The sequence below is a fragment of the Haliotis asinina genome, chromosome 8 (assembly GCF_037392515.1).
Source record: "Haliotis asinina isolate JCU_RB_2024 chromosome 8, JCU_Hal_asi_v2, whole genome shotgun sequence".
NCBI lineage: Eukaryota > Metazoa > Mollusca > Gastropoda > Lepetellida > Haliotidae > Haliotis > Haliotis asinina.
In genome coordinates, this window is record NC_090287.1 from 27,698,113 (window position 1) to 27,723,679 (window position 25,567).

General features: G+C 36.1%; 2 protein-coding genes across 2 annotated transcripts; one reads left to right on the plus strand and one right to left on the minus strand.

Annotated features, from left to right (window-relative positions):
- Positions 1-2,185: 2,185 nt before the first annotated feature.
- Positions 2,186-4,437, minus strand: LOC137293511 (serine/threonine-protein kinase pakG-like). Its single transcript, XM_067824107.1, has one exon. The coding sequence runs from the start codon at positions 3,886-3,888 to the stop codon at positions 2,212-2,214; it is 1,677 nt and encodes a 558-aa protein (XP_067680208.1). The 5' UTR covers positions 3,889-4,437; the 3' UTR covers positions 2,186-2,211.
- A 1,412-nt stretch (positions 4,438-5,849) lies between these two features.
- LOC137294492 (uncharacterized) lies at positions 5,850-23,643 on the plus strand. Its single transcript, XM_067825519.1, has 5 exons — positions 5,850-6,217; positions 14,772-15,331; positions 18,754-18,932; positions 19,320-19,416; positions 21,119-23,643. The coding sequence occupies exons 2-5, from the start codon at positions 14,809-14,811 to the stop codon at positions 21,337-21,339; spliced, it is 1,020 nt and encodes a 339-aa protein (XP_067681620.1). The 5' UTR covers positions 5,850-6,217; positions 14,772-14,808; the 3' UTR covers positions 21,340-23,643.
- The last annotated feature ends 1,924 nt before the right edge of the window (positions 23,644-25,567 follow it).

The following is a 25,567-nucleotide window of genomic DNA, read 5'->3' on the forward strand; positions in this document are numbered from 1 at the left end:
TAGGTCATGCAGGTGCCTTGTGGTTGACTGCATGATGAATTTCCCATACAATTACACTGCTGGGCTATGATGACATACATATCAGCCAAGTCACAGATAATGTCTTGATGACTTCAAGATCCCAAATCAAACTGCATGATGACTGCAAGATCACATGATCTCAAGCCACTTATTACATGATCCTAAATCACAAATCATAACAAAATCACAACACAAACATTATATGAGTCTTATGACTACAAGAACTTAATGTCAAACATTATGAAAACATGCCTCGAGATACCCATCACGACTACATGACCTTAAGTCACACACCATGACAATCTCTCGATTCAAACATTATGACTTCAAGACCTTAAGTAACATATTATGACAACACAATCTTGAGTCAAACATCCTGACAACAAGATCCCAAGTTAAACATTTATGACTACATTATCCCATAGCAAACATAATACGTACATTTAGAAAAAAAAAATCATTGATGCTAAATACAGGCATGATCAATGACCTGCACATTCTTGCTAATCGACATATGTTCCGTGTTGACAAGCACTTGTTCTGTGGCAGCCACACAAAGTCGCAGTGACCTGATGTAATATCTATCAGACACATCGCATACCAGGCGTGGACACAGAAGTGGTCTTTAATTCATAACTAATTTCAGGTTCCAGTAATGAGCAAGACAAATGACCACTATTTCTTAACTGTGAGAGAAAGTATGTATGTTTCCTTCTTCTCCTTGAAAGCTGTTCTTAGCTTGATGTAAAATCAATCACTCATATCCATTATCTTTCCTTTGAGATACTGAGAGGAAACAGGCAACATAATTTGAACTGCCATGTAAACAAATAACATAGTTAACATAGTTAAAAATGTGGATACCTGTTGTTCCAGAAACCTGGCATAAAACCATCAGTTACTCATATTACTTATTTTTCAATGACAGCTTCTTCTGAATGACTTTGGAAGGAAACAGGCTCCCTGATTTTAACTGCTTCACAGTAAAACATGTAAAGAATAAAGATAACTGTATTTTAACAGTGTAGTACTAACTTCCCGATGCACTGGTTTTCTTGACAAACAATTTATCAAATCAAAGTGAACTGTGAAAACAGAGGCCAGTTTCATATACTGTTGTCACTAGTGATGTTCCGATTAATTGAAATATTTGAGGGTTGGTCACAGTGACTAAACAACCAAGCAATCGATCACATTTTATCATAATGGAACACAAATGATTTTGGAACTACTGTTTTAGTGTTTGAAACACTTGATGATGGAACATATTACAGAAATTGTCAGTGCCTGAGAATGTGTTTAATTCTTAGAAAACTCACTTCACTAAGTGAAAAGTCATGACTGAATGGAGGTTCATGTTCATATGATAGTCATTACTCTAAAGTTGCATCATTTACCCTAGGATGTGAAGTTTGCAACTGCAAATGCAATTTGCGCAGTTTCTAAAAAAAAAAAAAAAAAAACGACAACAGAGAACATGTTATACTTATGTGCAACCTGAATTCAGAAGATCTGAAAAATGATGCTAACTTATTTTTTTTGCATGATTGTTCGGTGGTTATGAATCAATCATCACTGTCATTTCAACAAATTCCCAGTACTAATCATCACATTTCTCTCTGGTATGTTACAGATATCTATGCCTAGGAGGAACACAATGAGTAGCGTGAAATGCCACTTTGTACCAGGCTTACTTCATATCACATAGTATCAACTTAATGTCCAAAACTGAAGCTAGTCTCTCTAAAAACATGACAATGGTGCAGACAACCCTAACAACAGTATCAATCATAGTAACTGATACCTGACAACAGGCAGCTTGCTGTAACTGTAAGGTTGAACAGGACTCTCTCTTGCACAATGTCCTCTCAGGAAACATGACGTGATCAACATGATCAAGGCAACTGAACACATTTTCCATAATCGACTCAAATCACAGATGTCACCAAGGACATGCTAAATGTTCTATTTCAGATGCATAGTCATTGGCTGTATCAGCTTTTTTAGGATGAAGATGTTTGCTGATGATAACTTTACTTATAATGACCATTACACATTTTTCACATGAATGTTCTTTCTCAATTGTTTACCACCATACAAAATAGAAGAATGTTGTTGCTGAAATTAATCATAGGAGTTAGATATGTTACATACTTACCAACATTTCTACTGCTATTTTGGCTGGGTTGTCTACAGGTAAGTTTCTCTTGGAGAAGAGGACAGAACTTTTTCAACTAGTTCTTCCTCTTTGGTGCTCTTAACACTTGAGGTGCGAGAGATGGGAAGCGGTTCGGAACAGCTCACAGTCTCCCCATTCTGACTAGGTAGGGGGGTTTCTATGGGGACTTTCTCAGGGGTTGAGGGGCTTGGTATGCTACTGCTCCCACTGGAAGACAGAACAATGTCTATTCCACACTTTCCACTGGCACCAGATTCTTCAATATTAATAGTTAAGAACTCCTCTTCTTCGTTGTTTATATCACAAGGATCAACTGAAGATCTATTTGCATAGGAGGCAGGTTTGCTGCTATCACTCTCTGAAGGTTTGTCTTTACTGTTTCCAGTTTGGAGTGGGTTAGTTTGGCAGTTATCACTTTCGGCAGTGTTGGAGTCTATGGCATCAGGAAATGTTGCCCAGTTCTCGTTGTCAGGGGACTGGATATAAACAAGTGTAGGTGTCCCTGGCACTCCGTCTAATTCTTTCTTTAGTTTTGTGGCAGGTGCTAATTTAGGGGATGATGAAGGGGAAATAGTTGGTGGAATCAACACTCTTCGAGGGGAGTCTGGTACTTTTCCGTCTTCAGTAATTAACAAAGCAGATCGAGTGTGACTAAATAGAAGTTCCTCATTAAATTCAAAACAGGATTCGTCTTCTGAGTTACTTTTAACCCTCGGAGACTTTCTAGGACTTCTGGGTTTCACACAAAATTCATCTGGTGGCAAGGTGATTTTCAGTTTTTCAGCAACACTTGGTGAATTTGGAGATTTCTCTGGGGAACTTAGTACAACATATTCTTCAAGAGTAACCACATTGATTGGTGTAGTGCTTCTAGGTCTGGCAATTGGGGATGTTTTGACTTGCAACCGCTGTAGGCGTTTCTCATATGCCTTTCTCTTGGAAGGTGATGTTATAGTTGTTGGGTCAATTATTTCAGGAGAAAGGGTAACAGGGCTTGATCGAGGGCTGTTAGTAACATTTGTTCTCACCTGCAGTGGTCTCCTTGTTTTCACTGGTCTCACACTATGTACATCCGAATCTGAATCAGAACTTGATGAAGATGTCCGTGATAACTTAGGTGCTGAAGGCGGCTCAATCTTGGTAACTGGTTGGGAAGTAGGTTGTACTCTCCCCACTTCAATACTCTGACCTTCAACGGGCTTCCTTGTCCCAACAATGATGGCTTTCTCTTTCAAATCTGCTGCTGGAATATGACTTATGTAAACATAATTTTCAAACCCTTCTTCATTCTCTCTATCACGATAAACTGCATCTGAATTCACAGAGGGAAGATTCCTTCCTGCTGAATATAACTGATCTCTTTCTACTTGCCCACCTGTCTTGATCTTATTTCCATTTCTGCCAAGGGCATTTCTCAGTGAATTAGATTCCTTTGCCTGAACTTGTTGCTTTGATTTATCTGACTGAGACTGACCACAAGGTTGACATGCCCGTTTGCTATTGTGAGAAGGAACTTGGCTTACAGCAGTGGCTTGACTATGTGCCTGCTCAGGCCTTTGAATTTTCAAGGAAGAACAAATAGCAGTCTTCGGAAGCTCATCACCCAAGTCAATAGTGTCAAATGTAGCCAAAGGGGCCTTAACTGGATGATCTCTTGGGAACTGTCGAATTTCAGAAGATTTTTGCATAGCAAATCATTTGTGCCTGTGAAACAATAAAACTAAAATAAATCAGTTGTGTCTTTGTTCTAAACAGAATGTTACGTTAGTGTCATGACTGACAAACCTGTGTACATATAAGCCTGCTCTGCTTACTGCTCCAAAAGAATCTTCACACCGGGAATCCCCTCCGTTGCACTTCAAGGAACCATGATGTCATCGGGCCACCAGTTCCAAATGTGATAAATTATCCTTACACCTAACTATAACCAAGTGATAATGTTGGTGAATAAGCCGCCACGGTTCATTCGGATGTAAAAGTCAAACAATTAAACGGTGTAATTCTCATCCACCGAAACCTTTTCCATGTCCTCAAAGAAATCGAAAGATACCGTCTGCTGCTCAGTAAACCCTCATCGAAGAAGGATCAATGATTCAATCTTATGGGAACTGGCTGAATTCTGTTAGGACGAGAGTTAAGCAATGAAACAGGCGAGCACAGTCATACTAGACCAAATATCGATCGATTCTTCGGAGCCTGTCTTTTCTGACAGCGCCATTTCTGTTTACGGAAGTGACGCGCTTGACATTCGTTGACTTTCAGACATAGTTTCGAATAAACTTAGGAAGTAAAGCCATCTCACAGTCGTAAATTCTATTTTCGTATTCCAAGAGAATCTACTATTTTCCTCACAACTAGGGCTGCTTATTCGAAGAGGAACGTATCCTGAGAACTGTTCTCAACAACATAGTTTGTACTCCGATAGAAATAAGTATTTGATCAAAGTCCTGGGCTTATGTCTTTAGCGTTATAAAATAAACAGACAGAAATTTTGTTATGCCAGCGTTATAAGGGACAACAAAGTAAAATGAACAATATGTATCACAGGTACTTTGACAGATGACCCTACTATATATATTGTAAAATAGACATAAACATGATAATTCTAATTATATATTTTATCATGTTTTTTTGACACCTTTGTATAAAAGCAAACATTTTAAGGGAGTTTGGTTTGTGGAATCTGATCAAATATTTTAAACCCTGACAATATTTCTATCTTGGAATATACAATGTGAACATTCATAAAGCAAGAAATGAAATTTTATCTGGGATTGGATAAAATCGTAATGTTTATAAAGTCACCAAGAATATTTCAGAAGTGCATATTCTAGCATATTTTCCGTTATCATTTCGTTTACATTTTTTAAGAATGATTAACAGCATTTGTCAATGTTGTTTGCATGTAACATTATTTATCGTTCCTGTATAAAGGAGTTATTTGTTACAATTATTTTCACTAGACATGAATGAACAAAATGGCATGTGTCTTCACAGATACTGATTCGACCATCCCTGGAGGTGTAAAAGTGTGAAAGATATGTTGTTTACTACAAGCATACTCATTAAAACGATGATTACTTTCAATTCAGCATTGTAGTGGACGTAAATATGTTGTTATTTTAAAGAGTTGTTTAATCAAGGCATTTAACCTCCCGTTAACTCTGAAAACTATTGTGTTATTTATTATAATAAAAAAGACCCCAACTCCTACATTTTTGAATGTTAAAGAGGACAATTTGTACGATATGAAAACGGTTTGTATGGCCCCACATCTGAAGTGCAAAGTGACTATCAACAATTTCAAGAAATTTATACTTTATGAAAATTACTGAAGAGGAACAAATTTTCAATAAATGAAGCATCAAATATTGTCACTCAAAAATGTTAAGTAAAATGCATAAAGTACCAACAATATGATATATTAAAGGATGTTATAGTTGCTCTAGATCATTCATTTTCGAAACGTACTCAGATCTGAACACCAACACATATATAGAGTTTCTTTTGTTGATTCTGTAAAGCGCTTGAAGTAGGTAAAGTGAAACTTAATATTAAAACATAACATATTTAACCCTATTATATATACCATATGTCAAGTCTTACACCAATCGTCGTTATTTTGCGAAAATCAATATATTGATAGTTGCAAAGAATATGGTATACAAGATGTAAACACATCAACAAATCGGATCGTCGGAAACCGGGAAAATATTCCGAATATCTATCTGTTGGATTTTAAATGAAAAGGGTGAATTGTAATTGAAAAATCTAGTCCAGATATTTCACCTTACTAGTTAAAAAAGTGCTCTCTTTCGTCAGCAGGTCACAAAGAAAATGTAACCAAATAGCGCAAAGTTCCCTAACAAATGACCGACTTTGCCCTGATTTTATAGCATGCCGTATCCAATGTAAACTGAATGGTTGTGAGCGGGTACATTGAGAGCCCTACATTGATAGCAGCCCGTTATTGTCGGCGCGGGAGAGTCAAGGATTATACAGTGACAGTTTTAAAAGGTAACTTCAATTCTTTTTGTTACGTGTTTGAAGATGAACGCGGCAGTGTGGCGAAACGAGTACCTGTCTGGTGCTCACAGGACGTGTATCAAAACGTTTCCAATCATTGTTTCGTGATTTTATTCAGAACACCTGTCTTTCTTCGACAACATTTTAAGATTCATGGACAGGACTGCTATGAAATGGGCACTTTTGATTCTATTGATATTGAAATCTCGTGGGATTTGCACACTGTTATGTATGTTTATAGAAGACATGTATGTTGTATACGAAGGGGCTTAATGATGTACTAGTACGCTCGTGTGATAAATCTGAATGAGATCTGTCATGTCACTTTATGTAGAATAGAATATGTTTGTGAACATATTTTCAGGCGAATTGGCTTGAATAGACTCTCCATTATCTCACTGATAATATTAGCTCCTTTCTGAAAAAATGTGCATTGACTTCAAAAGTGTCCAGTGGAATAACAGTGCAATGTTCATACATTGTTTGAATATTCTTGAAGCATTTTCACAATATACATATACTGAGGCATTAATGCATTAGTAGTTTGTTTACTGAATTCATAACCATACAGCTTGTGAAATGTCCTTTTCAAAACAATGCCTAAAGTGACAGAGTTCCAACAGTGTTGATTGACTATTTAGACATATGTAGTATAATGTACTAGCCAATTGTCCTCACGTCAATATATAAACTTTTAAAATACTCTGTCTGTTATATGTTCATGCCCATTAAATACTGAAAGATTTGAGGATCTGTTAATGATTATCTCATTAGTGAATGGTATCAATCACTTGTGTGTAATCCTCACTAGTACAATAGCTTAAATTACAACTTGGCTCAGAAAGTTATTCATTAGAAACGTTTTTTGACAGTTTCATCCTTGTTATGTAATTTTTGTTTCTACTTTGCTAGATCATGTTTGTAGTGTGTTTAGGGAGAACACCATTTAAGGCTATATATCAAAGAAAAAAAGGATGCTCTTTTTTTAAATGGATGTGTTTTTCAGTTTCAGCAGTTTTAATTGGAAGAACTTTGTTATTTATTCTCAAAGATTACAAATTGCTGATATAGTCAGGCTGAAAAACAGGTATATTTTTGTTGTGCTTGTAAAATACACTTGTTTTCAACTGAAAGGAATTTTTGTTTTCATTCCTTAAGGGTCAGCTTAGCTTCTTATTTGCTGCATATACTCCTAAATGGACCCCCAAAATGTTATCATCCTGACAAGGAACCATTCACTTTCATGCCCGATTTCAGACACTGGCAATATTAGTTGTTTCACTAAGAATAGCACAGCGTGTAAATATTGTTTTAGGTTAGTCACATTTTGAACACTGGCACTTATAATCATTATTTCAGTAAGACTGATACCTCAAATAAATATAATTTCAGTTCTTCATTGTTCAGCTGATTTGACATTCTCACTTTCAAACTTTGTTAAGTACAAGTAAGAACTAGTTGGAAGACAACTTGAATCACAATGTGACATAACGCAGTGGAGAAAAGGACAAAGTTTTCTATTCACTCCTTCAGTCCACTCACAGCAAACACATATTTCAATTGCTTTTACAATCTGAATAGACAGTATAACAGCAACACCTGCTGGAACTGTTTGTATCAACCAGTAAACAGTGTTAACCCAGCCATGTATTGATATGTAATGGTTGGAAGGACTTGCTGCTGGTAACCAGGTAAGTGAGTCAACACATATTTCAAACTGTTTGAAAATATTTTTGCAAGTTCAGGGTTTGTTATCCAGTGTGACAATATTAAGATGAAGAGGTTTCCTGTCATGAAACACCACAGATTTGACAGACCAGGGCCCACTATGATTTTGATCATTGACTTCATTATCTTTGATGCTTTACTTGATTATACAGAAAATATACATGATGTCAGAGCATTGTAGTCTTTTGGGGATGAATCTTCCAATTTTTGAGGATAGGTTTCAGCGTAACTAGGTTTATTATTGACAGGAAATGTATTGATGATGTTTCGGCCTTTTTTGTTATTTCTTCCTTTTGAAAATATTACAATATAAAATATCATAAAATTATGTTGATAAGTGTGCCTTGATATTGTGAATAAGACCGATTATTGACCCAATATAAGTTGTATTCTATGTGCTTGTCATCAAAACTGGGTATTCTTTTGCTCTGACATTTCTATATTCTAAAGGTAACCTTGGTTATGCTCAGGCTCATGTTTACTTTTTATGGAATCTCTTTTTATTCTGGAGGGACACATTTCAGGCTTATACTTCATGTTGTTAATATTTTGTAAAAACAGTATGTATGAAAATTTCAATGTCTTAATTACATTCATATTCCCATTTTTCTGAGCTGTTTCTGAACATTGAACTTACTTTTGGAATTGCAAAGGCTCCATGTCAACTATCCTTTGTGTATCTGATCATCCTGGTCATCTTTCATTTTACATAAAAATATTTAAATGTTTTTGATGCAAACTGAGTAAAGGTGATCTGTTTGTTTGTAGTCTGAAACTGAAAAACATGTAGCAAACGTTTTGTTATCTTACCTGGGATAATAATGTTTCAGAGTGTGTATGAGACCCTAGTATTTTATGTTCAAATTCCCATTGGCAAAGGGGTGGTCAGGTAGTCTAATGGTTAAAGCATCTTCTCTTCACGCTAAAGACCCAGGTTCGCTTCCCCATATGGGTAAAATGTGTTAAGCCCATTTGTGGAGCCCCCGATTGTGATATTGCTGGAATATTGCTTAAAGTGGCATAAAACCATCTCACTCTCTCATCTTTGGCAAAACATATTTTTCGATTAGAAGAATAAATACTTATCTGAAATGATAGGAGGGTTACAAGAAGGATTCACTTAATATGTACATGTGATGTCTTCGTTCTGTTTGTTAAGTTTTTACAGTAATTGGATGTCATAACTCATCAATCATTTTAGACACAGGGCAGGCTTTATCTTCAGTGTACATGTATCTTTTCATTATTTTAACCCTTAAAAGAGTGAACATATAAATGAAATAAATATAGCACAAATTGCAGAAACCATTATGTGTTGTTACTGGTCCTGGTCAGGTAATCAAAACCACAATAATCAGAAATGCTTCCTTATCAAATGGTGAAAGGAGGTTTCGGGGGTCTGTGCTGACACCAGTTGCTTAATACATATTATATTTCATTCTAGTTATGCAAAAACACTTTGTCTTCTAATTCAAATTTCTGGTGCATATCAATCCAACAGTTTCTAATTACAATGACTGAATAGAAACAAGTTGTAACGTTCTTGCTGGGCTTTCATATAATATAACTGCAGTGCCAGAAATAGACTCTAGCCTTTGTCTCAGATGTAAGAGTCTGGACGCTAGCTGTACCAGTTCAGAAAGGAGTGCGTTTACCTTCAAGTATAATGTGGTTTTTTTGCCAGTAGAATGATGTATCAATATTGATTTTGAGGTACCAGATCAGATTTCTAGGCTTTGAAGTTTGTTTCATGTGAACTCAATGTGATTCACCCATTATCTTGCCCTTTGTGAATATATTGGGTGTAAACAAAGGGCTTAGATCAAGGGTTGTCACGATCGGTGGGGCGTGACAAAGGGTGAGGCAGTTTTCAATGTTGTCTTACATGTTTTTCATTACTATGTGAACTAAATGGCAAAAATATCCATGCAAACAATGAAATAGGTCATGTTTAACTGCTTAGAAAAGATTACAGGGTTTGCTTGTTTATTCAGCCTCAGGCCCAATGATATAGCATATTCTCTGAATACTAAAATTTGATCCAAAATTAAGATCTTTGATTAAATATAGGGAACGATATATATCTCACAGTCATTTTAAATCAAGTGTTAGAAGCCAAGTCTTATAAAATTCAAAAGTACAAGAAAATTCAATGCACAGCTTTAATGCCGATGTTGCTATGTAAATTCAATAATCTCAGTCTTGTCCTTGAACCCCATGTCTGTTCACTACACAAGATCATGAAATACATTTGAAAAGACTGATTTGTCTTATGAATATGGAAACCTGTTACAGGGCTAAATAATCTGTCATTTTCTAAGTGTTTCAATACATCCATTTGAGGATTGAAAAATTTGAAATGTTAAATTAATGTTCCCATGAGCTGAAAACCAAAGAAGTTGAAATACATGTATTCTGTTCCCAGAAACTTAAGGTTAAGTGAAGAGCTAGACTAGAACTGATTTTCAACCACCCATGCTTGTCATGAGGGGCTAATTTGATCAGGTGGTCAGGCACAGTGATTTGGTTGATGCATGTCATGGTATGTCAGTTGCTTAGATCAATGTTTATGATGTCAGTCAATGTAGTGTCCAGATGAGATGATTGACAAACTGCCATTTCATAGCCAGTATTTAGCTTTGCGAACAGCAAACATACAAACTGAGCTCCTTGCTTGTCTTTTCTTTTATGATTGAAATTTGTGATAGTGGAAAATAATGAAGCTGAATACCTTCAGAAAGCTGAGGTCTGATTGGTGAAGGAACCTGCAAATTTTTCATTTAGATTGGGAGTTCAAAGGGCACTCAGGGCCATTTTACAGGAGATATTCTGTAAATCGAAAGTCAAATTCATTAATAAAGAATGTAAACAAGTATATTTAAAATGAATTGTTTTCTACAGTAAACATTTGTAGCCAAAAATGTTAAAAACTACTCATGTTCTTGAAACTACCAAGAGTTAATGAGCAGAGTTGTCATCACGTGACCTGACCTCATTGTTGAGACCTGACTTGCGGTCAGTCACTGAAGAGCGTTTAGTAGCTAACTAATGCTCGCCATAGCATCACCAGACATGAACATCAGTGAAAAAATGTTGAATTTTCCTGAATCATGTTTATGACCTAATACAAATCTGCACATATCCAAATCAGCCTTTAGTTGAAATAGTATTGACGTCAACAAGGAAACCGAAGGAGTTCTCTCAAATCACAACAGAAAGACATAAACTTCTAATTTGCAATGAATAACATTAATTTCTTTATGAAATACTTAACTTACTCAAGAGGTTATACTTCTATTGGTTTGCTTCAAACAAAAATATTACCTGATGAAAATCATGAAAACAATGGTGTTTCTCCTTATGTCTATATAGAAAGTAATCCACAAATCCAATGTTTACGTATGTATATATATATATATATTTGCATTAAAACACATACTACTGAAAAGTATTTGTCTGAGCTGACTTGCTGTCATATTGCCTGTGTCATGTCAGTTTTGGCTCATGATTTCAGACACTGTTTTACCAGCCACATCATTCATTAACGTCCTGAAGACTCAGGATTATTGCAAGCTATAGGGTACAAATAGGTCGTGCAAGTTCTCTAGTTTCATTGAATGACAAAAAAATTCACTTGATAACAATCACTGTTGCTGAAACATACCAGCAAAAATAATCTATCTTGATTTCCTGAGAGGTCATTACGTTGTTTATCGATCAGTTATGCACTCTGCTGACAAGGTCTCCCTGGTAGAAAGATGACAAATTGCGTTACAGAGCACTAAAACACTCAAATAAGCAAATGTGATTGCCGCTTTAGTACTCGGTGATAGCTGAATAAACAAAAAAGGTCACTGAAATGTCTTGAAATGTCACAGAGGTTGACCAGAGATTGAAGTGTTACTCCGGGTTTCCCAGCAGAGAGTTAACGGCGGTTTACCTGATATGGGTGACGGTACATTTAGGAGATTATTTGGTACATTTAGAAGATTATTCGTTGAGTATGTTATTGAGGGGAAGGGGTTGAGAGATGAGAGACTTGTTTATCTTTTGATGCATGTGTCACTGCAGGGCTTATAGGTTTAGCATTGTCTGATTGTGCTGTTAAACAGGTTCATATGGGTCGTAAATGTTCTTTGTTTGTCAGATTCTTTACATAATTACATTATCAAAAGCCAAGAACATGAACAAGAACCAACTAAATCAGGAACTAAACATAGTACATAGGATACATTATTAAGTCATCACTCTGAATCCTCAGTCATGTTCATATTTTAGATGAGTAGTTTAGCATATGAGTATGACAGTCGATTTGTTGCATATATACCCAGACACTGATAGATCTGGCATGTCTAGTTGCCTCCAAAGATTTTTGTAGATAATGCCTGGTATAATATTTTTCAGAATCAAATGTATAATGTTGACCTGAACCTTGAACATCCAGGTTAGAACTGATCTTCACTCTTCAGTAACCCATGCTTGTTGTAAGTCAAGACTAGCAGGATGAGATGGTCATGCTTGCTGTCCTGGTTTTACACATGTCCTTGTATCCCAATTGAATACACTGATGCTCATGCTGTTGATCACCAGATGTCTTATCCTGACTCAATATTTACAGATCGCAACCGTATAGCTTGAATGTTTCTGAGTGCCATGTTTAGCAACAAACCAAACAAGCAACAAATTGATGAGTGGGACAGTAAATGTAACATGTGATGTTCTTGCTACACAAGGATATTGACTTATGAGTGAACATGTTGTAAAATCAAATGGTAGGTAGGTCATATTTTTACATTTATTCTTTGCTTGATAGAAAGAGGTTTCTGACTGCATATCATGAACCTTATTGTGGTCATCTTTTTGAAACAACTCATGGAAGTGCATTACCAGAACAAAATTTGAATGACTTTTGATGAATAAAAAATCTTTAAAGTCACAAAAAATGTTTGCTTGAAATTTGTTTTTCATTTAGTCTTTTGTACATTATATATTTGCTTTACAGGAATGAGAAATAATCATTCCGTTTTTAGCCTCTGCTGGATTGCAGAAGTGTGTGTTTGGGTTTGAGTAAACTTGAAATTAATTGTCTGATGTAAATATGTACCTGCACAGACTTATCTCACACACTATTCAGTGAAGTCAAACCTCACTGAATGGAAGTAATTTCCTGACTACAAGATAAAAACATGTCTCTAGTTAAATATTGACATGAGCATGTTTATTAGAGACAAATGTCAGCAATACTAGTCGTCCCGATAACATTTGTACAATAAATTGGTGGAGACGGTCATAGACATGGCAGCTGTTCATGACACTAGGTAGTTACACGCTCATTTACGATTGCTGAATGATTCCTGCTCGTGATTTATGAGTGATACTAACTTTGTTTTTCAGAATTGGTTAAGGCCAGATTGAGCTGCAAAACTAAGCAATGCTTGACGATGCAAAAGTCAACTTAGTGATTTAATGACTATAAATGAATAAGTAAAGCGAACCAGCCATTTGCTTTCAGATATGAGTGACAGATTTTCTTTTGAAACATTATGGCTGGTGGTTGGGAAGAAAAATCTTTTGCAAATGGCCAAATAGCAAAAAATGTATTTGTTTGCTAGCCCATTCCATCAACCCAAAAGGAGGACTAATTTTGTTTTTAAAATCTTTTTTAAGCACGTCTTGTTAGTAGAGACCATTCACATGAAATAATGACTGTTTGTACCTGGTGAAATAAATAGTGAGGGTAGACATCAGGAAAAATCAAGACTTGTAATTCCAGACAAAGGTCAGTCCGGAAACCTTTTAGTCTTAGTCTTTTTAGAACACACATAAATTTTGTAAAACTTTACTTGGCTAGTGTAAACATATGTATAAATATGTATAAATGAATGTTGTTTAATTTCATGGCTTTCAGTCCACAAGAAAACTTTGAGCATAGATCAGATTCCATTGAAACAAGATGTTTTGTGTTGTTCTGTTATAATAAAATATTGGCCTACATTCTTTTTCAATGCCCTGTCACTGTTGTAATCTACAGTTATACTGTGTGACAGAACCATTTCAGGACCTCATACCTCTGAGTAATTGTAGCATTACAACCGTTGTAAGACTATGTTAAAGTATGGGAGTATACGGTCATTAAATCACAACAGAGCACAGCAGACTTCATGTATAGAGCTGTAACTTTGTTCAGTCAACCATTGAGGAGCTACAACAACACAAATGTTTGACACAGCTGATATGGTTATACTAAATAAAATATATATGTATTATTACATGTTTTTACAATACACTGTGTATCACCCACCACATACAGTTATGCTGAACAGGGTTTAGTCAAACACCGATTTGGGAAAAGAAATATTTGTTGATGTGAAATGTTTTTGTTGTGGTAACATGAATGGACACTGATAGGTAAACCAGTTATCAGCTGCAGTTCATAATCCAACTGATATGCAGATATGTATAGAAGCAGAGTGAAGCATATTGGGGAGTCCACTGGGGCTATTTCGATTGTATTGCAGTAGTACCTATCAATATTGAAACAGTATTGTGTTCCTATTTCAATGGTAGTGCATTAGTATTAAACCGACCTTAAGCTTGATAATCATATGTGTACATTAATCAATGTATTAAAATGTCAATCAAGTGAGCATCGTAAGTCAATACTAGGAACATTGTTTAAAGTTTGTATCGATGTAGTGCAATCCTGGAGCATAGTATTGCAACATATTTTGAGTATGAATTAGTATTGTTACACTCTAAATGTTTCATGTATCTTATTGTTAAACGTGAGGTTCATCAGCCAATGTTCCTGTTTCAGACAATTTGAGTAATGCAGGAAACAGAAAAAATCAAAGATGTCAGCCACAAAAGTAAGCTCACCTAAAAGAGAATCATCAAAGAGTAAATCAAAGACAAGCTCTCGACCTTCATCCAGGGGCAGTAACTCAAAACATCTTGATGATCTCAACAAGGAGTCCTCACAACTCAGGGAACAAGTGACAACACTTCAAACAGAAAATGAAGAAATGAAAGAGAAATTGAGAATTCTGACATTACGTTTAGTCGAGGCAGGGAAACAGAGAGGAAATGAAATGGATTTTGACACAAACTGTGACATTTTAGAAATTCCATTGCTTGAGTTATTGGCTGTGATTGCAGAGTTGAATAGGAATGGGGTGAAGACAGGGTCTCATAAACTGAAAGATTTTGATGAAAACCGGTTAGAAGAGTTAGAAACTAGAGTGACTTTGCTAAATACAGAACTGGCTAAACTGTTCAAACTGAAGCTGAAGATAGAGAATGGTTTGCAGAGCATGGACCGATGTCAAGATGTAGGAGAACTCAGGAAGAAGGCCAAGTACCTGTGGTATGAATCATGTGAGTAGCTTCTTAACAAACGTTTGAAATTATTCATTGATATTAAGAACTCATATTTCAATATAGAGTTATGATCCCATGTAAGCACAGAAGCTTAGATTATCTGAAGTGAAGTTCCTTGATACGTGTGACACATACATAGGCATATCCGTTGGATAATTTGGGCAACTTTTCAGGCTGTTTTATGAAGAAGAAGAAGAAGAAGAAGAAGAAGGGTTTATTTGTATAAAGGCCATACGACCCATAGAACAAGATGGTACAATAGTGATTTTGGTTACCAGTTTCATGAAACAACGCTAACAGGAGCAGAATAAACATGTTCTAAGTACTTGACAAAGTTATTTATGATATTAATGTCTGATGATGTACATATGCTATGGAGGGAATAATAGTATCCATGGACCGTTTTTGGAATGTAACGGCGACGCATATCCTCATAGCGTTTACAAATATAAACAATATGAATTTCATCTTCGATACTTTTACAGTGTTTACATAACACAATGTCGTCATTGGAAGAGGCAATACTTCGTCTAGTATATTTGATACCAAGTGCACTAGATCCTGATCTGAATAACGTGAAAAGACGTTTAGATTTATTACTTATGTTCAATGATAGATATTTTTCACAGGTCAGCAGCGATTTATGTGATTTGTAAAGCGACAGCGAAGGAGCATCTAGGGAAAGATGCCACTCTTGCATGGAGCAGTTGTTAATTCTTTCGGTAAACATATATAGAAACATTTTTGTATCGCCAACATCTTGGGAAATCCAAGCAGTACCAAAACCATAATGAAATAACAAATCACTGACGTGACGCGCCCATGTTGCACGTTTCCTGAATTCAACAGATAATAGGAATTGATAACATTGATATGGATATCTACTTGGATGCATTCTTAATAATCTCAGCCAGTATTTAATACATTTGACATAATAAACATTGCTTAAGGGTGTCCTCCCACATTCCCCATATGCAACAACATTAGATGATCTGTAACTAATCTGAAGTAAGAATTTGCAAAATTTTCGATGGATAATTTCAATACTTTCTCTCTTTTTAAAACCCCATATCTCGGCACCATATGTTAGAATTGGTACAATTTTTTTATCAAAGATGTACAATCCTTCTGAGGGTGACATGTCGTATCGTCTTATAAATGACTTGATCGGCCACAGTGCCTTATTAGCTTGATCGGATAATGTTTTACATGCCCTAGACCAAATCAGTTTTGGAGTTATCATAAGTCCTAAATACTTATAAATATTGACAGTTTCCATCTGGGTACCATTATAAAACCATTTTTCATGTTTGGGCAATGGGCCACCCATTTTAAAGACAATAATTTTACTTTTATCAGTATTAATATCCATGCCCCATTGGTGTGAATATATATGTAAGACGTCAAGGCGACGCTGTAATCTTACGACAGTATCGGCAATCAGAACCAGATCATCTGCAAATAAGAGAGCAATGATATTCAACATATTTTCAGAGATAAATATACCATCATCAAACTTGGTTTCTAATATCGATACAAGTTCATTGATATATAAAGAGAATAGTACAGGACTAAGAACACAGCCTTGCCGAACCCCACAGGCGCTACAAAAATATTCAGTTAATTTCTTACCGTACTCACAGATTACAGTGGCCTTGACATTAATATACATATTTTCAATCAACTTGAAAAATTTACCGTGGATCCCATTGTGCAAAAGAACATACAATAGTTTAAACCTATTCACCATATCAAAGGCCTTACGAAAATCTATGAATGCAACGTATATCTTCCCATTTTTGCGTGTTAAATATTTCTGAATGATTGTCTGGAGAATAAAGATACTGTCCACAGTCGAATGGTCAGTCTTAAATCCACCCTGATATTCTCCAATTATCTCATGAAGTTCCAAGAAGTACTCCAACCGTTTGTTTAGAACCGAAACAAAAATTTTGCTCATTACATTTAGAAGAGAGATTCCCCTATAGTTATTTGGGTCAGATCTACTACCTTTCTTATATAGTGGGATGATAATACCAGCTGACCAGGAATTTGGCCAAACACCAGATGATGTTTTATGAAAAGTGCCTCTATTTCATCATTGTTTATTAAAGTATGTGTTCTAATAAAATGGGGGAGACATGTGATTGAGGTTGTTAGTGCCCCTTGGTTGTTTTCATAAAGGAATCAAAATATGTCCATAATTCATCCCTGCCTTCATGCTTATAATGGAACAAAACTGGTGGTGATTCTGGGCCTAGATTTTCAAAGCTCTCTTACTGTTAAGATTGTTGTAAGTTAATGTATGGCCCTGTATGAGGGAGATTTTAGCATAAGGAACATTTTCTTTCATTTCTTTTTCATTCTAATCATCAAACAAAATCCTCACCATATTTTATTGCAGCCTCATTTATATTCTTACCATAGAATGTGATAATACATAGGTCAAAAACATTCCAAGATCAGGCACAGGGGTGGAAATAACTCACAGCCCAATGTCCCAGTCCTGTGGGATTTTTTCCTGTTGGGCAAACAAATTTGTACATCACACTGTACCAGGGGCCAGTTGACTTTCCGATGTTAATTATGTTGCTTATTTAAAGAATCAACAAGGAAATTGGCTGGTGTAGTGGAAAATTTATCAGGTCAAGTGATTTTACATGTGTCACTGTACTGGACTACACAAGCCATGTTAATGTTATTTCCATCGCTACAGGTACACTCTAGATTTTCCTAACCTGATGCATGTGTCTATTGTTGTAAGTTCAAATACAGACAGGATGTGTTTCAACTGAATGGGATAATCAGGACTATGAAGGGAAGGTTTAACATATACCATGGTTTCTCTTGGAACGTCAAAATAGTTTGGCCTGTGCACAGATATCTTTCGCCTGATAACAATGTCATGAAATGGAAAAACAGATAATACAAAATTGTGATATTTTTTTATATATAAGTGTGAAATGAACACACAAAAACCTCAGACTCACACAAACCCTTTTATCCCAGTGTGCAGAAATGCTGCCAATTCCTGAAGCTTGTGAGTTTTCTAGAAATCCAGATTTCTGCTTACTGATGTATTAGGATGAAACAATTTTTTCTCTGTTGACTTCCAGTTTTTGTAGATATACCTTTATGACACAATGTGAATGTCTCCAACAAATGATTACACTTTTACACAATCCCTTCTATGTGGGGCATATAACTTATCGATCAACCTTTGTAACAATCTTGCATCAGAAAATATCTATCTTTCAAATTCATATGTTTCATTCTCTATCCCTTCTTTTGGAAAAGAAATCTGAAAAACACAAATATCTTTCTGAAGGCCTGCTGCTATAAATTATATAACACATTACATAAAGGCACAGTGGTAAACAAAGAGCTAAATGATCAACTTTGGGTTGTTGATACTGTAGGTGGCACACAAGTGTTTGTTGAACCAAAGATAAAAGTTGAAGATAAGCCATCAGTTGAGCCAGTGGTTGCCACAACTGTTCCCTTGCCAACTCTCACACCAGTCAGCCGCCCAACATCTGCTCAAAGTAACCTCCCTCCTGCAGTCAGGATCAACCTTGAGAGGGTGCATGTACCTGCTGTGAGTTACCTCCCTTGATACTGTAATAGTCGATATATTATATATGAAGAGTAAGTGACCTCTGTTTTGCGTGGATTTAAAACCTGAATTTAAGTTGACTTGATTCAAAAAAGGGACGTGAAAGCATTTAGACTCACTCACAATGAATAATTATTGAAACTGACATTTAACTATTGTGCTACTTTCTGTAGGCAAGTAAGAAGAAACATTCTAAAATGCTGCGTTTCATCCAGTCACACAATGTAATTGCATTTTGATTTTGGTACTGGGTGTATATCGTATTCATGTTTCCATTTCCGTTTGGATAAGTGAAATGAACTTGTATTTGTTAGAATGCACTTGTCAAAGATGATGGACTTGTGAAATGAATGTGTTTTCTTATTGAAGCCTTCCAGTAAGCTGCCTGCCGATACTCACATCAACAATATGCACAAGGGGCTGCTGCAACTCGTCATACAAGACCTCAGTTTGTATAAAGGCAATGGTGAGTAGGAGGCTTTAGTGGTGACTTGCGCTGGTAGAGGTGGCTGGTCAGACTAGTTTTGATTGTTGTCTAGCACCACACTCAGCAATATTACACTCTATGACAACAGTATGTAAATAATCAAGTCTAGACCAGATAATAATGTGATGTTGTGACATCATGAGAATCAATATATTCTACAACATACACCAGGCAAATCAGCAAGTTTGACCACCTTTTGCTTGATTATGGTGTCAGAGTCTACACCAAAATGTGCAATAAGGAAGATGTTTATCCATAAAAATGTGTTCCTCATCACCTGATCCTGTCAGTTGCGTTTATTAGTAAAGGTGACTTGTAGAAGTTACTATTTGAAGTAACTGCAGTTTGGACTAGAAAATGAAACTTGCAACAGAGACTGTACGACTAGCAGAGTTGATAAATAGGACTAGTGGATGTGATTGTGGGGCCAGTTACTTACTGTAACAGCAGAGACTAGTTGGGTGTTTATTGCAGTGCATTTGGGCTCTTAACAACCAATATTCAAGCACGGCTAGATCTGTTTCACATTTCTAAGTGGTATTGATGGCAGTTCTATATGCCAACAGTGTGAGAAGACTTTTTTTTATTCCGTCCTAAGATCTTGTTTTGATGTTTCTAAAAGAACATTAATGGGTATGCTTTATGGAAGAAATGGTCTAAGGGAGACAACCAATTTTTACCCACATCATATTACCTCCCCTTTTTCCACATCCCCTACTTCATTCTTGCATGCAAAGTAAATTACTCCAGTTGAAAGTTCAAAGGTGAGACTATTCCATGAATGTCAGTTTTGTGCAAAACATGAATCACAGTCAACACACTGAACTTTACATCAGTGACCTTAGAGAAAAACATCAGCTGTCATTCTTTCATAACTCTTATCATTCCGATATTTTAAATATTAATTTTATTACTATTATCCAATGACAAAAAGTAGTATGACAAAATTGTAAAGTTCATCTTAAATTCTTGTTAATGGATGACCTAATAAAAAATTGCCAAAGAATGCATGCCCTATGGTAATGAAAGTTAGTCTTTTGTCATCTCTGACTTTATGAGGTACTGAACCAGCCATCTATAATACCTCAAGTTACTGTGCAAAATTGTGTTCATTACAAGTGCCTGGATCTTGTCATTATGGGTTCATTGATCCCAAATTTGACCAGACCAGATTACTATTTTAGCTTTCCGACCACACTTGGATGACATGCAGTGTTCAGGTAAACTAGTAGTCTTACAAATATGTTTTAAGCCAAACTCGTACACTAGTTTTAACTACAGCTGAAGGTAAACACTTTGATCAATACTTCAATGCTAATGGTGGAATTAAGTCATAATGCAGATTGTTTACATTTTCATTTGCACAAGCATGGTTGGGGACTCACCTAAAACAGTGTTAGGGGACACAACTCTGCTTCAGGTGTCCTGTAGATTAAAGTGAATTTTATAATATGGAATATTCTGCATATTATGGTGAAGTGTTAATAGGGATAGGTTTTAAATTTCTCCTTTACAATGAAATTATTTCATACTTATGGTTTGGGGTTTTATTTTTATTCTATAAAAATGTATAAGAAATTGAATTAATATATTAGTAATTTATTTATATGCAATGAATTAATATATTTAAGAGAAATCAGAAGAAACCAACAATGTTACAAAAACATTATGTATCTCCCAGGAGCTGACTGGCGTATGATAGCTGAACGTGTTGGGGTACCAGCTCAGCTGATTGCACAGTGGAAGACCATGAAACTACCTCAGCCAATGAAGAATGTGTTGTATGTATGGGGGGAAAGCCCTGGGGCGACGGTGCGTATGCTGCATCGCCATCTTGTCTCCCCACAGATGAGGAGTCTTGTCCTTGCCAAGAGAATCAGTGATTTCTACCATGTTGACTGATGCATGCTGGGATCTTTTTATATTTCCATAGCAAATTTTACATTGAAAACAGTGATAAAAATTATCTTAAATGGTGCAATTGTTAAATACTAAAATTTCCATAACCTTTACAGCCATCTGTAGTATGAACATTTCATAGTGAACTAGTTTTCTATTAAACTCATGCAAAAGAAGACTGATGCATGTAGCTGCTGACACTCAAATCATGAAAGAGAACAAAATTTGTTGATTTAGTTATCACGGAGTTAGTAGTGCTGAAGGAGTCATTGGCACAGGTACCATAGATGTCTACCTCAGGTGCGTTTCTGTATTCTGAATACAGAAACGTACCCTATACTCTAAATGAAGGACAAGTTCATATTCCACATCCCATTGCTGAAACCTGTGTAATAGTTGTTCCCGTTCAACTTTTTGCGACTGGTACTGTGCATTGCAAAATACAATGTATTGCTCATTTCTTAGTTACTTCCCACCAAAACTTCAGACAAGTGAAGCTAAACTTTTGATGGGAAGTACATAACACAATCAGTGGCATGTAATTAATAACAGTATGACAGTTCTTATCAAGAAAATAACACAATGCATGATGGAATCATCCTGGGGAAGTTTCAGTTTTCTGATATTGGCTAGGGTATTTATATGCATACAGGAATGCACCTGGGGTACATTTCTGTAGTAACTGTGCCAACAACAAACTCCTTCAGCACTAGAAGCTGTCAGTGGGGGAAACAGAAGTTTAGTATAAATTAACTCGAAGTGGTCCTCAGTTGTCATTAATTCTCATCACTGTGATCATTACTTGCCTATTCTTCTCATTCCAAGTTTACCATACCTTGCGCCCTTTGAAGATGGTGTGCCTTTTACTTCTAATCAGAGATATATTTTAAGAATTGATATGACAGACAATGCCTTAACTAGTATTTGAAACATATAATTAGTAAGCCAAATTTTTTCTAAAAAGCTATACACTTACTGGTAAACACATATAAGATGATCCACGACCTGACAAATGACCCCAATTTGCATACTTGGGAACGCCCCACAGAACGATCCACTTGAAACAAGAGGGAGACAGGTTGTCTGATAAATATCGAGAAGTTCATTTTCCCTGTGCGTTTTACGCATGAATTGTTATAGCACACTCGATTTGGGAACAGGTACAATCCCAACGCATTGAATCAACAAAATATACTGAGCAAATATGTTTAGGACCACCGATCCATTTCACTAAGCAAATGACATTTGAATATCTAAAATGCTTGTCACTGCCCCAATCATCTATTTGTCTTCGTCTTAACTAAAGGTTAGCGTGGAATACCAGTATCTTATGCCTGAAATTGCAGTCTTATCATTCGAAGGAATATGCGGTGTTGATTTCATGTCACGGTTAGCATGTATCATCAAGCTACCTGTAGCAGCCAAGTCTACTCGCCCAATTCGTTGTACCACCTCTCTTGTCACAAATGCGTTTAGTGCGCAGGATCATCTAATATGTGTCCAGCAGTACTTCATACATCATTTGCATGTAGTTCATAGGAGTAATCAAGTGCTAAGTATACAGATATAGATGCAGTGGCAGTCTTTATGCCAAGAGACAGCATTGTCAGTAAGTGACAATGTCTTATACTCAAACATTATTTTCACAGATACTGATTTTAAACACAGAGCATAATGAAGTCATGTTTTTATGAGCTTCTAGGTGAAAGTAGGAATATTTTATATCTATTTTTTCAGTTATAATTTATTGCTGTGACATAATTGTCCAAAGTATCTGTGTCACAACTGTTTCAGTTAAAGAAAAGATTTGCATATTTTTATTAGATGTAGTTTCTTATCGTTATTAAAAGAAGACAATTTGCTTTTTCAAGCTGTAAAACTTAGGTTTAATGCTTATTAATGTAGGCTTGTGAAGGTTAAGGTCGCATGACAAAATCCCAATGGGCAAATGATTATTTAAAATAATTTTAATATACACTACCAACTGCCAAACACCACACACAACTCCAAGATTTATAGTATGATTATATATATTTACCATTTATTCTTTTATATTTTGTACCACAGAAATATATCTACACAACTGAAAATATTATGTGAAATGTTTGTTTATTGCTGCCTTTTTAACAGCAATCATATGAAGTGTTTGTGCCAGTGACAAGTGTTTTACCATGTATTATCTCGAGTACCCACCTATTCAGTCTGTTATTTCGAATATCCAAATTTTATGTTGGGTTGTTTTGCTCATTTTTGTGCAAAAGGTGATGTGATGTGTTAGTATTTGTAATAAATATTTAAAAACAAGGAGGTCATTTGTTTCTTCAGTTTATGAAACGTTTATTTGAACCTGAAGTAGCAGGACATGTACAGCAGACCCACCTGAATCAGAATACCTGCATTGAGATGTCCTTATCTACTTACAACACACCAACATATTAATGGATTTGTATAGCACAACGTTTTCACCACATGGTGCTCAATGGTGCTGCAATTACAATCTGATTATTACCCCAGAAAAAACAAACTACCTTTGAGGTGCTAGAAGGTTAATAGTCACATGACTTATCCTACAGGGTATCAATTTATGCTGGGTGAACGGGCAGTTTTGAACAGTCTCGCCTGTATAAGGTGAGACCACATGTATTACATGTGCTTCGTTGTGGGGCATGTTAAGTCCTTGAAACTCTTGCAAGTCAAGCACCAAACACAGTCACCCATCCAAAGACTTTCCACGCCCCATGTTGCTTAACTTTGACTGATCTGTGACCTGAGCTTTCTCCACAACACCACACACCACCACCTTATAGACAACTTATGGAGAAGAAGCAGATCAGATGCCTGGTGGTGAAAGTCAACTTATTCTTTGTTGAAGCTATTCCAGATTCGAATTCAGGAGTTTATCAAAATATGTAGAACTGAAATATCGGTGAGGTCTTAAATCATTATTTAAGATATTTGCCATGCAGTTCAAATCACTTATTTTCTTCTCCAGGTCAGATGTCACTGGTTTTGTTTTTTTTCTTTTGAGGCCAAATAGTGTTCCAGTTTGAAAATACATGTTAGTAACAATTGTCAGGATCTGGTGAATGTGTATCATAAGACTTAAAAAGTATGTTTTCAGCAAAGCAATCTTTTCATTAAACTGGGATGTAACCATTCATAGTTGTTCCTCATTATGAGAAAGCAATGGGCATTTTGTGATTGCAGTCACAAAAAGAGTGGTCATAACTGGTCAACTTGTGAATACAAAATGCCATTTAGAAAGTGATCAAATGTAACATGTTATAAAGTCAAAACCCTCTAAACCAGCAGCACTGCAATTAAGCACGCTCTTAATATCAGGACTAGGATTTTGTCTCAGTTAATTTATGATCATTTACGTGACCTTTAATCTGGTGTTAGTCTATTCCGTATTTCAGCACAACAAAGACTGCCTAACTGACTGTCTGTACAGTAATTAATGCTCTCTAAACTGGCATCCAGTATCATGGTTCTGTGGATTGGCTGATTGGGTCTGTGTGTATTTAACAACACAGTGGATTACCATCTGCAGGTTCAGCACAATGATGTTGCCTGATAAAAGGAGTATTGATGAAGGTAAAGCCTAAGTAGGGGAGGCAAAATGGTGAGTGACTTATAAATTGATTGTCATGTCAGTTGCTCACAGTGTCAAGATGTCTAGACCAGTCAAGCAGGCTAGATTGATGAATACAGAAAATCATGACTATCAACATGTTCAGTTGCATTTTATGGCACATGAAAGATTTCTCGGTTTGATCAAGTCCAAAGTTCTCTAAACAGGCATTTTGGGAGGCTGGTCCCAGCGAATACCTATCAAGAGGCCTTCCACTACATTTGGGATAGCAATTTCTCTGTTGAGTACATATTCCAGTACTTTTGTTGGGTTGAGTCCCATATTGGACTTGAACCCACACCCTCAGAGTATAGTATCTAATCTCATGCTATATACAAAGGGCAGCAACAATAAATATGATCTGAGAGCAAATAATGCATCTTACAAAACAGAATTAATAAGACAAATTGCCTTTCAGATCATGATTCAGTCAGTACATGGATAATCATGTTCAAATTTTAGACAACCTGCTCCTTAACTCACTCGCTGCAGTAGAACACTGGGCCACACATATGATGAAGGGTTTATGAGTTGAATGCCTTGCCTGTCTGAATTTATCTTACCTTTGAGATCTAACGTCTAATTACTAATACAGCA